Source organism: Salvia miltiorrhiza, chromosome 8 (assembly GCF_028751815.1).
Source record: "Salvia miltiorrhiza cultivar Shanhuang (shh) chromosome 8, IMPLAD_Smil_shh, whole genome shotgun sequence".
Taxonomy (NCBI): domain Eukaryota; kingdom Viridiplantae; phylum Streptophyta; class Magnoliopsida; order Lamiales; family Lamiaceae; genus Salvia; species Salvia miltiorrhiza.
The window spans coordinates 57930595-57947242 of record NC_080394.1 but is presented as its reverse complement, the minus strand read 5'-3'; the positions used below and the strand labels follow the sequence as shown (position 1 = coordinate 57947242).

The 16648-nt window shown below is 39.8% G+C and overlaps 4 protein-coding genes across 5 annotated transcripts; 2 read left to right on the top strand and 2 right to left on the bottom strand.

The window, feature by feature from the left end:
• Nucleotides 1-2614: 2614 nt before the first annotated feature.
• Nucleotides 2615-4893, top strand: LOC130999544 (RPM1-interacting protein 4-like). 2 transcript variants are annotated; one of them, XM_057925098.1, is made up of 4 exons: nt 2628-2973; nt 3580-4128; nt 4230-4415; nt 4494-4893. In XM_057925098.1, the coding sequence occupies exons 1-4, from the start codon at nt 2968-2970 to the stop codon at nt 4515-4517; spliced, it is 765 nt and encodes a 254-aa protein (XP_057781081.1). In that variant the 5' UTR covers nt 2628-2967; the 3' UTR covers nt 4518-4893. The 2 variants fall into 2 exon arrangements, with proteins under 2 accessions (XP_057781080.1, XP_057781081.1); XM_057925097.1 differs by having other exon boundaries at nt 2615-2973; nt 4230-4893.
• A 15-nt stretch (nt 4894-4908) lies between these two features.
• On the bottom strand, nt 4909-8352 carry LOC130999543 (oleoyl-acyl carrier protein thioesterase, chloroplastic-like). Its single transcript, XM_057925095.1, has 7 exons — nt 7782-8352; nt 6864-6997; nt 6663-6776; nt 6290-6385; nt 5777-5864; nt 5629-5697; nt 4909-5429 (listed from the first exon to the last, which is right to left on the bottom strand). The coding sequence occupies exons 1-7, from the start codon at nt 8112-8114 to the stop codon at nt 5151-5153; spliced, it is 1113 nt and encodes a 370-aa protein (XP_057781078.1). The 5' UTR covers nt 8115-8352; the 3' UTR covers nt 4909-5150.
• A 3337-nt stretch (nt 8353-11689) lies between these two features.
• LOC130999542 (FHA domain-containing protein FHA2-like) lies at nt 11690-14037 on the top strand. The gene is made up of 3 exons (XM_057925094.1): nt 11690-12461; nt 12848-13005; nt 13687-14037. The coding sequence occupies exons 1-3, from the start codon at nt 11801-11803 to the stop codon at nt 13894-13896; spliced, it is 1029 nt and encodes a 342-aa protein (XP_057781077.1). The 5' UTR covers nt 11690-11800; the 3' UTR covers nt 13897-14037.
• Nucleotides 14038-14371: 334 nt separating this feature from the next.
• LOC130999541 (uncharacterized) lies at nt 14372-16648 on the bottom strand. Its single transcript, XM_057925093.1, has 4 exons — nt 16339-16648; nt 16125-16238; nt 15021-15125; nt 14372-14910 (listed from the first exon to the last, which is right to left on the bottom strand). The coding sequence occupies exons 1-4, from the start codon at nt 16463-16465 to the stop codon at nt 14672-14674; spliced, it is 585 nt and encodes a 194-aa protein (XP_057781076.1). The 5' UTR covers nt 16466-16648; the 3' UTR covers nt 14372-14671.

The following is a 16648-nucleotide window of genomic DNA, read 5'->3' as shown; positions in this document are numbered from 1 at the left end:
GCACCAATTTGCCCTCCGCCTTTCAACGGACGTTAAGGCCGTTAGAAAAAATATTTTTATGATCCGTCTCTCCCTCTCTCAAGCTCTGCCACCGCGGCTCCTCCTCTGGCGAAGGGTCGTTGGCCGGCCTCCATCTCCGTCGCCTCTTCCACTACCATCGTCACCACCACCACCACGTCTTCCTTTGTCTCCACAAGTTCAGGAACCAAAAGTTCAACACCTAACATTTTCCACCACCATCCCTCTCTCCCCCGCCTTTGCCCCAAATTTCGGCGCCAGGAGCTTCGCCGATGAAGACGGTAAAATCCACAGAAATCTAGATTTGCACAGAGAGAGCCCATTCCGTATCTTGGCAGCCCATTTCCCCCACTTACAACTAGTGCCTCTGAGGGGTAAGTCGACGCCGACGAGAATGGAGAGGTGGCGGACATCATCGTGAGCGCTGAGAGTGCTGAGGCGTCGGAGCCGGTGAATTTATAATTCACTTTGCGACACCAATGGCGCCGCCGCCGCTTCCGCAGACTGAATTTAGAGAGAGAAAATTGAGGAGCGGTGGGAGAAAGAGGAGCAGTAGAGAGCGGAAGTGCGGCTCCATTTTCTGTTTCTCACCTTCTCCGACGGGCAGCCGATGCTGATTGGCTTCGCCAGAGGGAGCAGCAGCGGCGGATTCTGCCGATTGGCTTCGCCGGAGGTGTCGATGGGTGTGAGGAGGTGAGGCGCCAGATCTGAAAATCAAGGAGAGAGAGAGAAAGATGAGTGGGGCCCACCTGAACTTAAAAAAAAAAAAGATTCTTGCTAACGGTATTAGTGTCCGTTAAGTGGCGGGGGAATTTTGTGCGATTTTGCCACATTGAGGTAGTGGGCAGCTCTCCCCCCTGACGGTAGGGGGCTAAACGCGATAGGGACGCCATCGATAGGGGTGAATCTGGTACTTAACTCAAATTAAAAATATTTAAATCAAGATGCATCGATTGATGGGGATTGAACATTATTTGTCTAAAAAATATGCTTCCCAATTATAAATTCCGCAAATATGAATATATACACCCTTAAATAAAAGAATCAATGTGTACAATCAATTAAAAATAAATAAATAAATAAATGAAGCAAACAAATAAGAAGATTATTATCAAAATAGCAAGCCAGCCGCCAGAACAGTAAACCTTCACGGGTCTAACCGGTCGCCGGTGGCTCAGTTCAACAACATTTCACCTCACAAGTTACGACTAGTGCAACCAAAATATATTTCATCAATGGAATTTAATTTTATCATGAATTTGAAACACCCATTAATTAAAAAATCGTTATTGAAACTGACTAATGAAATGAAATTTCAAAGTATTGTTTCCAAAAGAGACATCATTATTTACTTCTAAAATAAACTCAATACGAGAAAAGGAAAGTGCAAAGTTTCTCGAGCTTTGTTTGGTTAAAATTGAAAAGGAAATGATGGGGAAAAGCTCAATTTTGAAAAGTGAATATTGCGTAGAATTTTCAATCTCATTTTGGTAAATTTCCATATTAAGAAAGCATGCAAAACACGTACTTACAAATTATATTTACGTGATATATTTGGTCACATCATAGTTAGACATAATATATTTTGCATAAAACTATCAATGGTATTAGACATTCATTATTATTTTTCTTATATTTCTTTTCGATCACCGTCTAAATTATTCACCTTTCAGTTGATTGTTATTTTAAATCTACAACCAAAATAAATTCAAGAAATACATGTAGAGTATTTATAAAATGCAATTTATATATCTCATCAGTTAATAAAAAGGAGCAAACACAAAAACATACTAAGCGGAAGTAAAAAAAAATATTAATATTTTGTTCAAACATGTATAAGTTATAAGAAAGTGATATTTAAACCAAATACGATCTGATTGATATACTCCCTCCATCCTCTATAAATATGCACATGTGCTTCAGACATATATTTTAATAAAAAATTATTTAGAGTATTTATGGTGGAGAAAAAGACTTACATTGAGGCGACGTTTATTTTTGAGGATTAATCTTGATAAATAAAAATTGCAAGACTAATCATTTATTTATCTTGATGAATTAAAACTTTAAAATTCCACTCAAGGCCTTTGATAATTTCTATCATTAAAACTAGTTTTGCTTCATTCATATTCCATTAAAAGTGTGTAATTGCAACAATTCTATTATGAATGATTAAAATACTCAATCATGCATCTTATCAATCATGCAAAGTAACCCTTCTTTCTTAGGGTATTGCTAATTAGATTGTGAATAAATATATACAAATTATAAGGATAAAATTATCCAAATTATATATGAATAGCGTCTGAAAATAGAATGTGCATAAATTTGGAGGACATACCAAAAAGAAAAGTTATGTATAAATATGGAGGACAGATGAAATAGAATATACTCAAGTGTATAATCGAAAGACTTCATTGTCAACGCTGCTATAGATAATATCTTGTCAATTATGATCTTAAAAAATCTAGCCGTTATTTCTAACAATCAATTATATTATATTTTTCTATCTAATTTGTCAATTCAACTTTTTCTCTTCTTTTTTTGCCATATTCACACTAGATAAAGTTTCATAATTTTAAGTTTTTAACTATGATTATTCACTCCACCAACTAAACCACCTCTAATCTAACCGATCAAGACATTTCAAAGAAGAGTGAGGTGAGAAAACGGAGGAAGAAGATAGTAAGGCGAATAGTCAAATCCATAACCGGTGGCGCCGGTTGATGGTCGATAGACCCCTCTCTCCTCCCATCATTAACTCATCATCACTGCATCTCTCTCTTCTCCCTCCCTCTCTTCTCTCTCTCTCTCTTCAGCGCCTGCAAAAATTAGGCGCCGAAGAATTTTTGTCTTCTGCAGAGTTCCGAGAGCTGGATTGATCTAAAACTCTCATCTCTTTGTTGAATTACGTCGCCTAATTCGAATTCTGCTTCTCCGCCGTATCTAATGGCTGTAAGTTCGTGATTCTCAATTTCTTCCCACGCGAAATTTCAATGTTTTTAGAGATGAATTTTATCACGCTTTTGTTGTCGAGCTTACTTTTCATTTTTTGGTAGTTTTTTTTTTTTTTTTAAATATTAGCAGCTTTCTCTCTCTTCAGATTTTCATTCTCAGCTGATTTAGCTTCCGTTGATAAATCCTGTTTGTTATGCCTTTCTAGTGAATCGGTTTGGCTAGTTTATTGTGATGAATTTTCGGTACACAGAGAAGCAAATAGTTTGGTGGTCAGATCTGCTTCATGTAAATCAGTATTTTTCATGTATATACGTATTTATGCATTGGTTTTTTCATCGAAGTGTGTATAAATTGTGACCGTATAATGTTCATATCTATGTTATGAAAAATCTAGTGAAAAACTCCCTTTCTTTTCGAGAGGATCAGCAATAAATCTCCAACTAACAATGATAGTATTCATATTTTGTTTGTGGAAAGATTGATTGATGTTGAAAATTGAAAATGCTCAACATAAATATTTCTGAGATTGAACAAAACTTTACTGCCTTTCCCAATATTGCATCTAACTGAATAATGCTAGTTTCCTTTCTTGCCATCAAGCAGCGTTCAAATGTGCCAAAATTTGGCAACTGGGAAAACGACGACAACGTTCCTTACACCGTTTATTTCGAAAAAGCAAGGAAAAACAAAGGTGGGAAAATGATAAATCCAAACGATCCTATGGAAAATCCGGACATGTTCCCCGATGCCGATCCTCCGCCTCCGCCTCCGGCCGCAGCCGCCCCCCCTCCGGCAAACCCACGTCCCCGGCCAGACGAGCCTAACGGGCGGGGAGCAGCCGGGGCGAGGCCCGAACGTAGGGTGAGCAAAGAGGAAGATGCTGATCTTCACAGCTCTAGTGAAAATCCAGGTCCGAGGGCTGCAAGTGAGTCGAGCTACGCTGGCCGGGGCCAGAGGGCTGCACGCCCTGCCCGAGCCAGTGCAGGGTCCGAGCAGAGCTTCGAGCGCTCGCCCCTTCACCCCCATCATCAGGCGAAACTCACGGGGGGACGGGGCAGCGGCTCGCCTGCTTGGGAAGGGAAGAGCCATGATAGTAGCCATGGCACCCCGGGAAGATCCAAGCTAAGGCCAACTAGTCGAGGCGACGAGAGTGTAAGCCTTTTTTTTCTGTTGCAAGTTGCAAGCTTTGAATGAATACGATGGATTAGCCTATACTATTTTTTACTTATTTGTGGAGTTTGTTGCAATGGCAGCCCGATAAAGGTGCAGCCGTGCCAAGATTTGGCGAGTGGGACGAGAACGACCCTCAGTCGGCCGAAAACTTCACGCACATTTTCAATAAAGTGCGTGAAGAGAGGAATACCGGAGCTGGGAACGTCTCCGGGACTCCCAGGCATCCGTCCTATGGCACGCCCGGGAGACAGAAGGACCAACCTAAGGTTCGTCGTGCATCCATCTCATCTTCGTCTTAGTACTTCGATTCAATCTTACGTTGTTTTCTTGACCTTCCAACGCAGAAATGCTGCTGCGGGTGGTGGTAGAGGAGGACGAGGAAGAAGAAGAAGAAGAAGAAGAAGAAGAGTTGGAACATGTGTGGATGGATTGTGCATTATTTGATTTTATATTAGTGTGCTGCTAGTAAAAAAATAAAACAAGAGGTCTCATTTGTTATCTGAATCGCCTTTGTCGTTGTCGTCGTCGTCGTCACCGCCGTCTCTGAAATTTCAGGGATGACATCTGCTTAGTTTTGGTCTTTCAGTTTCTCCCACTTCTGTAGTTATGGATGATATATAGCGTTTACTTATGCTAGATATTCTTTCATTCTGATTCTCTCTCTCTCTCTAGAGCTCTTGCTCTTGTTGTAATGAAATCTCTTTCTCTGATTTTGTAATACCTAATCACACTGTATCTTCGAAAGTTGGAGCATCATAGTTAAATTACATGTCTGCAGAATTGATCTTTGAATTATTGTGACAACAAACGTCAATCAGAAAAGAAAAGAAAAGAAGAAACATAGAATCCAAACCTATTGATAACAAAGACTCAGAAACTTCATACAAAATCCTCGGAGCAAACGAAAAGCATAGAATTACAAGATGGGTGAGCAAAGGCCATCCAAGAAACGAAGAATGACGGGCGATGCAGGGGATGAGTCGAAGGGGAGGCGAAAAGGCTCATCTCTTTGCGGGTTTCTTCCGCCACTCAGTGCGCCCCCGGTTGATCTCAGAGCCGTCGTTGGATAATCTCAGGAGATGCAGAAATTGAAGGCAGTCGTTCTCGTCTCTTGCAGCAGCCGCAGAGCCGTTAGTTCCTTGAAGCCCTGAAACCGCGTCGCCTATGGAAGACTCGGGGCTTGTGAGCGAATCGACCACATCATCGTGCTGGCATTCGCGCCTGTAATCCAACGTTATAGTCTGCAGCTCGTGGCTGTCGATGATCTCTTGAGGCATGCTCTGTTGGAAATTTCAATTTAGTATTCAGAAAAAAAACATCTACTAATTTCCAAACAAGAAATGCCATGTAACTGAATGTTCTCAAACATGTTCTTTCTCCAAATATTGATCAAACACATCCAGGAAAATTCAGTAAAGGAAATATACTAAATTTGGTAGAAATTAAGGCAGTAAAAGATGTATGATTAAAACAACTAACCTCTAGAACCCATCCAATGTAGGTGACATTGTTTACATGCTGGTTCATGTCCAGATCAGCTCGTCTAGGCTGCGAAAATAGTGGTGCGCTCATTATTTCAGAATAAAAAAAGAAGTTCGATTTATTCGTCAAAACCACGTGATCTTACCACAAGCCCGACTTTGTAATGATCAGCGGGGTCATCGAGTTTAGCTATTTTCTTCAAGCTAGCATTATTCTCTTCTGGAAAAGCTAGTCTGCCATAAACAACAATATATAACAGTTAGTTTTTGCAGTGATCGTGGCTAGTTCCAGATATAAAACCCGATATGTGATTCGGTGCTAGGTATTTGAAAACCCGAGTTGAAACCCTGATTCATCTTGTATTATATTGCTTTGTTTTTTAAATTTTCAAACAATACAAAAATAAATCAACCATTCAACTCCTTCGCCTAAATATCAGGAGCCAAATATTTGTGATTCGCCTTATAAAGTGCTAGGTATGCTCATGCAAGATAACGGGAAAAATATTGGAGCGGCCTAGAAATCCAATCTACCAATGTCCTTAAAAGATAGTAATATGCAGAATTTTCAAGCAACTTATTCCTTTAAACATGTTATATTGTGAGGCCATTTTAAGGCAGAACCACCAAGTGGAGTAAATCGGAGAGAAAGACTTTACCTAAGCGTTTTGGGGCAATAAACTAGATATTCATCACGCACTTCATCGGTGACTTTCTGCAACCGCCGGGTATCTTGGTTCATCATCACCCACTTGCTGCAATGAAAACGGGTATTAGAGGGTAAAAAGCTCGTCAATTACTCTTGAAGTCTTGAAGGTACTAGTCATGAACTAGAGGTACAACCACAAGAGAAAAGAGCCAAAAACATAATCAGCAGTCACTATATCTTTAGATAGGTTCCCAAGAGATCGAGTATAAATTATTAAAATTGATGATGTTAAGTGCGGTTAGCTTCATGAAGGAGGATGAGCCATGTTTTAGAGTACGATCCCACGTTGATCACCAATTTTCAAATAAAACTTTCAGCCGCACCTGGTTGCCCGTCCAATGACTTCACCAGTGGAATAATCTTTGAGAATCCAATCACGTCTTGTGCCTATCCTTCCTTCACTTTGGCACCATGTCTCGATCTCAACCACATCACTCCTGTTTAATCATGAAGCACGGATAAGAGCATAGCAACCAAAATTTTGCAATTATTAGGCAACAATTCGAATTCCCAAATTACACTACCAGGCAGGGTATTTGTAGATCTCGATGTGCATACGAGCAGTCACCCATATGAGATGATATTTTCTCATAGTAAGTGTAGTTGCAAATCCATCAGTCGAGAACCCAACATACTGAGCATGGTTGCAACCAACCTCCTGCTTGATATAAAGGGAAAATAGTTATAGAACCCAATAAAATGTGAGCAGGCATTTTTTTTCTACAAAAATAACTACTACATCGGGAAAAAAGTCTCGAGTTGAAGGCAGATAGTTTGCTACTAAAGTTTTTTGGGCATCTATAACGAAACGATGCAAACATAGAGACTTGTAAGAAAATGAAGAACAAGATTTAGGCAACAAAAAGAATAAATCTATGAGGATAAGGAGACTACTATGAAGTCGAAAAGAGATGCAAGAACAATATATACAAACTATAACATCAGTTTATTCTACTCTAAAAATGCAAACCGTGATTCAAACATAGTCATGAAACAAACAAAAATTCAGACAAATTCATGAAACAAATTACACATAGAAAATTGCAGTGAACAAAATATTCACCCTAATTCAATGCCCTAGGAGAGAAGATTGTATGAAAACATCAATTTTTCAAAACCAAGCAAATCTTCTTAACCAAGTCTAATTTTCCAAATCATAATCTACCCAAAGAAAACATGAATATTTCGAGAAACAAGCTTTACATCAACATTATCTCACTTCAAAAAGGACAAGCAAAAATCGGGCCAAATTATTAATCATCACCCAAAAAGATCATAAAAGATGCAATCTCTACTCAAAAGAAACACCCACATTAACACTCAAACACCTCAATCTCCACAAATGTGCAATCTTCCACCAAATCAGCTAAAATTGCAGATCAAATCCACCATTCAAGTAAAAAAAAAACTAAGCAATTAAAAAACAATAAAAAATTGAGCACCTGCAAGAGATTGGCTATGGTTTCAACGGTGGCGGTTTTGTTAATCCCAACCTCATAGCACCGCACAATGAACTTCTCCTTATACGACAAGCCGTCTTCGTTCAAGCTGCCGAGCCGCAGCCGGTCGGCGAGGCTCGGCTGGCAGCTCGGCTCCTGCGCCTTGCTCTTCTGCTCGCCCGTGGCCACCGACGCCACCCGGAGCGGGGCGGCCCTCCCCTGCCGGCCGCACCGTGCGACCGAAGGCGGCGGCCGAATCACGCCGGAAATCCGGCAATTGCCGCTGCTATCGGCGGCGGCGCTGCATGCCGAGAAAGCCCCTCCCCTCAGCAACATTGGCGGCTCTAGCAATTCGGATTTTATTTGGGATTTATGTAAATTCACAGCGAATTGCTTGCCACACAAAATTAAAAATTAAAAATTTGATTATATTATAGTGCGCGTGCGCTCTTTAGTAGTGTTCGTCGATATGAACGATGCACCACCCCAGGGTGGGTGGTGTTTGGGGGGTGGGGGGGAGGGGGGGGGTGGTAAAGGGGGGGTTATGAAAATAGGCAATTTTTTTAGGGAAATTGGATTTGTTACCTTCTGATAGCTTTGTATAAAATGGTGATTTTGCTTTGATTTTTGGACTTTTGCGGCGGGGTTGGGGTGGTGGGGAGGTGGGTGGTTGGGGGGGGGGGGGGTGATTGACTTGAGTGTCACATACCACAAGTAAAAATCACCAGATCTGGCGAGACAGATCAGTGTTTGTTTTGTTTATGTGTTATAGTAATTTGTTTATGTACATTTCCCTCACATGTATTACTAATAATACTAATATAATTAATTTTCAATTATTCATGGCGTTAATCATAGTTTATTACTATTTTCTAACGTTTGTTTAATTTATAGCTGTAACTTTTTCTTTTTTTTTTTGAAAAACCAAACTGATACTAGTATTATCTGTAGCTGAGCTTAATTAAATTGTTGCGGAAAACAATGTGAAATAGTTTTAATATTGCTAGAGCTAGAGGTTATAGTATGTTTGGTATTATTAAATTATGTGGTCTATACTTTTATACTTTAATGAGTACAAGGTATAGTTTACACATTCGGGTACAATTTAGTAGGGGCGAGCAAAAAAATCTGAAACCGAATAACCGAATCGATCCAAATCGAAATTCTAAAATATGGTTTGATTTTTTCGATTTCTCAAAAAATCATAAATTTCGGTTCGATTCGGATTTTTTAAAACCGAACAAAAACGACAAATCAAATTATATTTATAATATATGTATATATATAATATAATATTTTAAATTTTCATATATGCATGTATTTTTAAAATTTATTGTTGTATTTCAATACTATTGTTTTGTTTAGTTTTACTTGATTTTAACAACCTAAGTTGATAATATCAAAAAGTAAGATTTATTCGAGGTATAAAGCGGTAGAGTCTATTTCACAATGAATAAGGCATTTAGTGTGATGGCCCAAAAGAATTGGTGGGCTACCCCTTTGCAGAAGGTTTTCATCTCAAATTAATGCGGAATGGTAAGTCGTTGTAAATATTCACTGTATGATAAACTCATGATTCACAGTTATTAACTTTTTTTTTTTTTTTGACGATACAAGCCCGCTACTTAAATAAAATGTTCTGCGCCTGGCTCGTTTTTGCAAGCCACTTCTCGAACCACCGAGCTTCACAGCACATGGAAGTCGTTGGCACGTGGCTCGAGTTGATCAATCTAGCTCCATTAAAGGTGCTCTTAGGGCATTGCTCGGAAATCGCATCGAGCCCCCCAACTCCGCACCCTCCCCCGGCTCGAGAGCCTGCCTCTCCTCTCAGATCCGGGCTTAATTTGGAGAATGAGATGGCGCGTATAATCCACCTCCATTTTTCTGTCATTTTTAAATTTAAAAAAAAAACAAAAAAATTGAAAAGGGTCGTTGCTTTGTAGCCGTTTTTTTTGTTGTTGGTTTTTTCGGCCGTTGGCCATTTTCTTATTTTTTTATTTTTTTTCCTTTATTTCTTCCATAAATTGACTCCACTTTCATTCTTTCAAACATCTTCTTTCTTCATCTTCTACTCTTACTTTTCTTCATATTCTTCTCTTAATTTTCTCACATAACCATGGATGGAGATTGAAGAAAATATTGGACCCATCTCCCGGCGAATCAAATGCATCTGCCCAAGGATTCTCGCCATTCACTCAAGAATCAAATACCTTTCAAACGCAAGGCATTGAAGGAATCAATTTGAATGCCCAATTTAAGGCGGCGTCCGACCTCGAGGTGGAAGAGATAACATCTATGCCTCCCAAACAACGAGGTCACTACACTCCGACGGAAACGATACTCGTGTGTCGTTTATATCTCGAGCACACAAACGACTTCGTGGTGGGTACAGACCAGAAAGAAGCTCAGTATTGAGACGCCATTATGAAGAAATATAATGCTCAACGACCCCAAGATACCATTCCACGCGACATCAAGCAACTCAAGTTGCACTTTCAACGCGTGACAAAGGAAGTGAAGTTGTGGGAGGGCATATACAAAAAATGCTTGGAGAATTGGGCATCCGGCATGAGTGATGAGCAAATCATCGAGCAAGCAGAAAAAATATGGATTGCCGAGTATCGTTCGGCGTTTAAGTATCCATATGCATGGAAGGTATTTGCGAGCATTGACGAGGATGTCCATTCCGATAAACGCTCGAAGGGCTCGGACGGTCACGGTACAATGACTTTTAGCGACCAAAGTATCTCCACAAGGCCCCAAGGCCAAAAGGTGGCGAAGTGAGACAAAGGAAAAGGCAAGAAGAAGGCCGAGACATTCGACACCAATGCTCAAGCTCTCGGGTACATGGCGGAGATGTTCTAGGTCATGGGCCAATTCTCCCAAACTCAACGCGACATCGCCGATAGGCATCTTGATGAGTAGGGACACCTCTCAAATGAATCCCGACGAGTTGGTGTTTCACTTGGCCAAGGTGGAAGAAATCAAGCAACGCAACAATCTCCCATAGATTATAGGTTTCTTTTGTATGTTTTTTTAATTTTAAGTAATTTAGGACTTTATTTAATTATATTGCAATTTTAATTTTCAATTAATGTAGGGTTAATTTTAAATTTAATGAAATTTGAGCTGTTAGATTTAATGTAAATTTTAATAAAAAACAAGAATAAAATTAAATGGGAAAAAAATATTAATTAGAGAGCCAAGGGGTGTGCTCTCCCATTGTGGAGAGTGGGCTCTTAAGTTAACTGGTGGAGACCACATTTAAGAGCCCACCTTGACTCTCCATTGTGGATGCTTTTAGATGATTATAGATTCCCTAATAGTAACTAATACTCCCTCCCCTTCATCTCTATATAAATATTTCATAGCTTTTGGACATAAAAATTAAAAAATATGTAGAAAGCAGATAAAGTAAGTTTAGGAAAATTATTAAAATATTAGATATAGAGAGAAAATATATCATCAAAAAAAAATTAGACATTTATACTAAGACGTCTCATTATGAAAAGTTGGACATTTATATCCCATAAATTATATGGAATTAGCACAAGCATGAAGGATATACATCTCATATGTATATGTTTAAAATGACTAGCAAGGTCGAACGAAACTTATTGTCAACGTTTCTCGTATATTTAGAACGGCTAATAGGACAGTTCATAATTACACGAAGTTTACGATATCCTACTCACAACCTAGTTGTTGGATTAAAAATTTTATGAGTTGATTATATGATATTGTAATTGATTAATTTCTTAAATATTAAAATAATGTAACTATTTTTTTCAATTTATAACAAAGTATTATTTTCGTGTCTTGTTTTTTTTTTATTTGGATTGTCCCACTTAAAATGGCATATTTCCCTTTATGAAAAAAGAAGAAAAAAGAAAGAAAGAAAGAAGAAAACTGATAAGTTCATAATTTTCCACAATTCTCCACCAAGCCAAACGCCCCCTAACAACGATTACCCCCAAATCAATTTCCCCGAGTCCGACGATCTGAGCCCTAATTCCGCAGCGATGAGCAGTAGCGACGTGGAGGCCGGCTTCGCGAAGCTGCAAGGCGAGGATTTCGAGTACTACATGCAGACCTACTCGATTATCCTCGGCCGCAACTCCAAGAAATCGTCCGTGGACGTCGACCTCTCGTCGCTCGGCGGCGGGATGAACATCAGCCGCCACCACGCCCGCATCTTCTACGACTTCCAGCGCCGCCGCTTCGCCCTCGAGGTGCTCGGCAAGAACGGCTGCTTCGTCGAAGGCGTCCTCCACCTCCCCGGCAACCCGCCGGTGAAGCTCGACTCCCAAGACCTTCTGCAAATCGGTGATAAGGAATTCTACTTCCTGCTGCCAGTTAGGAGCATTCTCGGGGGGCCGATCGGGCCCCGTCACCACACGCCGAATTTTCCGATTGGGGGGCCGGCGGCGGCGGCGGCGGCGCAGCATCATTTGGGGCTGCCGCCGCCTCCCGTAGGTGGTGGTGTAGGGTTTGGGAAGAAGGGGAGAGGAAGAGGGGAGTATTACGAGGACGAATATAACGAGGAGGATGGTGGCGGCGGAGGGGAGGAGGGCTCATCTGGAGGGAAGCGGATGAGGCGGATTGACGGCGGCATTGATGGCTCTGGTGGCGGCGGATACAGTTATGGCTCCGGCGGGAAAGCCGGGGGATCAGGGCAATTGGGTAAGTTGTTTTGCTTAGTTAAATGATTCACTGCTTAAAATTATTCAATATCTGAAGTTTATTATTCATGCTTCTTGAGAATGCTAAGTAGTGCTAGAATGGCTGAAACAGTTAATAGATCTGTTCATGATAATCAGAGATTTAAATGTTCAAATTAACACTGATCATAGTTAAGTATCGGATTAGATCTTTGAGTTAGGGGAGTTCACACTGACAAATTCTTGTAATCAAGGTTAAAAATCTTGTTTGAAGTGCGGATTAGGAGTTGCAAATGATGCATTTGAGATTGTTTGAGTGCATTGATATGATTCGTTTATCTGCTGAGGCAGAGATGCAACGTCTCTTTACTATCTTAGTCCGTAGAGCTTTGACACATTTTCTTGCAGATAAAAAGAGTGATGGAAGACCACGTATCGACAGGGAAGCAGACAACCAGCAGCTCCTTCAGTTGGAGGAGAAGGATGTCGTGTCATCAGTGGCGACGGTCTTGTCTGATTTATGTGGTCCTGGGGATTGGATGCCGATGGAGAAGCTTCACACAGAGGTATTTTTTTTTTTTTTTTTGTATAGATTGATATTGTCTGGTTAGGGTAATGCTGTTACTCGTGGTGCTGAAATCGCAACTGAGAATCTGTTTCCATATGATATGTGATACCTTTGGCCAAGATTTTGATGGTTTCCCGTTAATCTTGCATTATTATGGCGCATTTACCTTGGGGGATTGATCTAGATTGATTAAAATAGTATAGACTAACTATTGTTTACTAAGATGGATTAGAACTTGAGGATATCCTAAGGTCCTCCTCGATAACTTCTATCATTTGAGCTATTTTTGCTTGATTCATATCCCATTGATAGGGTAGGATTAGAGAAATCCTAGTAATAAGGATAAAAATACTCAATCATATATCTGATCAACCATGAAAAGTAAATGCAACGTTTATGTCCCGTTTTGCTAAGGGTTTGACCGCCTGTCTGTTGGATGGGCATTTGTTGTAGTTTACCATTTCCAAAATCATCTCCATTTGAAGTGAGTCAAGTGACTCAAGTTCTTGAGTTCTTATTATAGTGACTATTTTCCTCTTAACTTTGTTAGTAGTAAAGTTGACCAATTCACTTCACAATATGCAAACCTTCTATTCTCTAGTTTCCCCATTGACAGTATCAAGAATCATGCATCATCTTTGTCTGAAATCTACCATTCTCTAATCATTTGTTCGCGCAGTTGGTGGAGCAATTTGGCAATATCTGGCATCATAGCCGCGTGAGGAAGTACCTTACGTCTGAGGACGTTTCCACCCCAGAAGCCAAGGGAAAACCGTGGCATGGAATGCTCATGTTGTTGCGGAAGTATCCGGAGCACTTCGTGATCAACACTAGATCAAAGGGGCGCGTGGCACAGGAGTTCGTCTCGCTTGTCTCGTTGCTCTCCTGAGAGGGCTACCTAGGATGTGGCAAAGACTAATGAGGTGAATCTGGCATTCTGGATTCTACATTTTGTCTTGCCTTAGGCTGCATTTTGTGTATGGAAGATTAATTTTATGAAAATTTATTCATTCCTAGTTAGTTTCGAACATGTCATTGTCTGTAAATTTTCTTGTAGCAAATTTAAAATTTCATTGGCCAGGAGAGCAAAGAAACTAACGAGCATGTTTAACGCCAAAAATGTATGATGTCGAAATTTCGAATTATATGAAAATTGAATCTTATTAGGTTTGATTGCCTAATAAATCACCACTTTTGACTAATTTTATAATGTCGACAATTTTTTAAAATATCTCAATATTGATCTCACTCCTTGATTCGCAGCAATTTCAGCACCCTTCAAAGTTTTTTTTTTAATGTTATTTTGATTATAAAATGACTTCTTTTAATGGGCAAATTTAGGAAACTTGATGAGATCGAAATTATTACAAATAAAAGACTCAATTATATTTTCTCCAAAAAGAGACTGAATATATTACTACAATGTTTCAAAATTTGCTTGAAAATTACAAAATGTGTTACAGGATTTAATCTTTCGAGCAAATTGATCTTCGATCTAACTCAGTATGGATCTTCTAAGCAAAAAGTTCACTCATAAAAATTTCATTTTCACTCAAACCTAATTGAAGCTTATGTCGAGCCAATTAAAGGAACAGTCTTCATCAAGAAGCAAATAACAAGACAAAGATTTATTACATGTCACGCATAATTATGACACAGATATATCAAGATTTTTCTTTGTTCATATTATGGACATCTCTGTAGATTTGTTGCTCTCGAGCACGTTTTGCAGCGACAGCCTCTTCGTCGAGTATCTTGATTGGCGACCATTCGGGTAGGGCAAGCCAGTCGTCCTTCTCCCTGAGTTCGTCAATGGCGGGCATAATCTTAGAAGTAGCATAATCAACTGCTGTCCCAACAACAGCAAACATCACAGAGTAACGAACAGCGCCAACTGGGCCAGCTGAGATACATCATAACACGAGAAACGAAACAAAACCGAATCAAGATACAAGAAACATCAACACATTTGCTTATGCTCACAGAAAAAGGCTCAGAAATCAGAACCCTGACCTTGAAGACGACCAAGAATAGCTCCGCTACCAAACCCTCCAAAAACTGAGTTTAGCAAGTCGTCCGGTTTCCCTTCTCTACTCGCCCTTACAAATTCACGCGCACCTGTAACTCTGGGAGATCAATATATATTCTGCAGTACAACCCCCACATCCCATAGAAATGAAGAAAATTTGTTGGCTGGATATATCAATAAAATATTTCCTACCACAAATCATTTATTACACTACTGCAATAATACACTTGAGTAATAGATATTAGGGAAGGCATATCTCAGCCATTTTGAGCTTATCTAAGTGTATCTCTCTCAAAAGAAAGCACATACACATGGATTGCAGTTACCATCATTCATTCTACTTATTTCATAATGATAATGAGGTTGCTGATTGAGTAGATGCTAAGTGCTGAGAAATCTCTCTGTCCATAAAAAAATTTAGAAGAGTGCAATACCACTCCACGTTCCGGCTGTTTACTAGCCACTTCACTTGATTACCCAATCCACGGAAGATAAAACAAATTAGTCAAACAAAAAAGAACTAACTACCTAATATGCTTTGAGGTGGGGCGAGCAAAGACAAAGAACTACACAAAGGGTAATTGTGTTGGATGTTCAATTTATAAACTACAGGGATAAAAAAAGCAAGCTTTATTGCCAACAAGACATGTATAGCAATTCTATATAAAACGAGAGCTGATACTCAACTAAGTCTTTGAACATCACAACAGAGATAGTGATATTATAATCCAAACAAAGAGTAATAAGATTATAACTTAGATCTTCGCTTCAGACTATCAAGGATCAAACCAAAAATCCCGCGAATGCATCCAATTCTCTTCATCAACTAAATAAAGATGGATTTTTAGCTAACCAAATAATGATTGGATTTTCTTCATCAACTCAACAGCGATGGAAGAAAATCCACACTGCAAATATGTTTGATCATTACACGAGACAGAAATTTCGTGATTGCCAAACACAAAGAACATACATCCACATCATAACTGAGATGGAAAAGCTATATGATCCACAACTTAGGGCATACATCAAACACATTCCCACAATCAAATCAAATGCAGTGCCAATCAGCAAAAGAGTAATTTTACCGCAGTAACAGCCGGTAATGATAGCAAAATTCGAAGCATATGTCGCTGAAATCGCTGAAAGGCCGTGAACTTTTCTGTGTTTTGATACCAATCCTACAGCTCCACCAGCAATCCCTAATTTTTGCACATGAAAAAATCTCAAAAATCAGACAGCGATCCTCAGCAAAAAAATTCAGCAAAAAATTAATAAACAAGGAAAAAGAAAGTACAAAACCTGCGAGCACAGTGGGGATCAGAATGCGCTGTTTCCAGTGGTCCGGATTCGATGAAGATAAATTTGAGGTTGAAGATGATGGAGAATTGGGGTTTATTTGATCTGCAATTTTGTCGTCCGAAGCCATGTGAGCTGAGCACGGACGGGTGAGGGGGAAAATGAGGGCGGAGAGGAGCGGTTGACGGTGGCTCACGGCGGCGAAAATCAGCAATGTGAGCTGCCGAAGTGTAACGGGGAGGCGGAGGATATCTTATACGGGCCGAAATTGTTGATTTTCGGCCCATTGGGCTTATTTTATGAAGCCCGACTT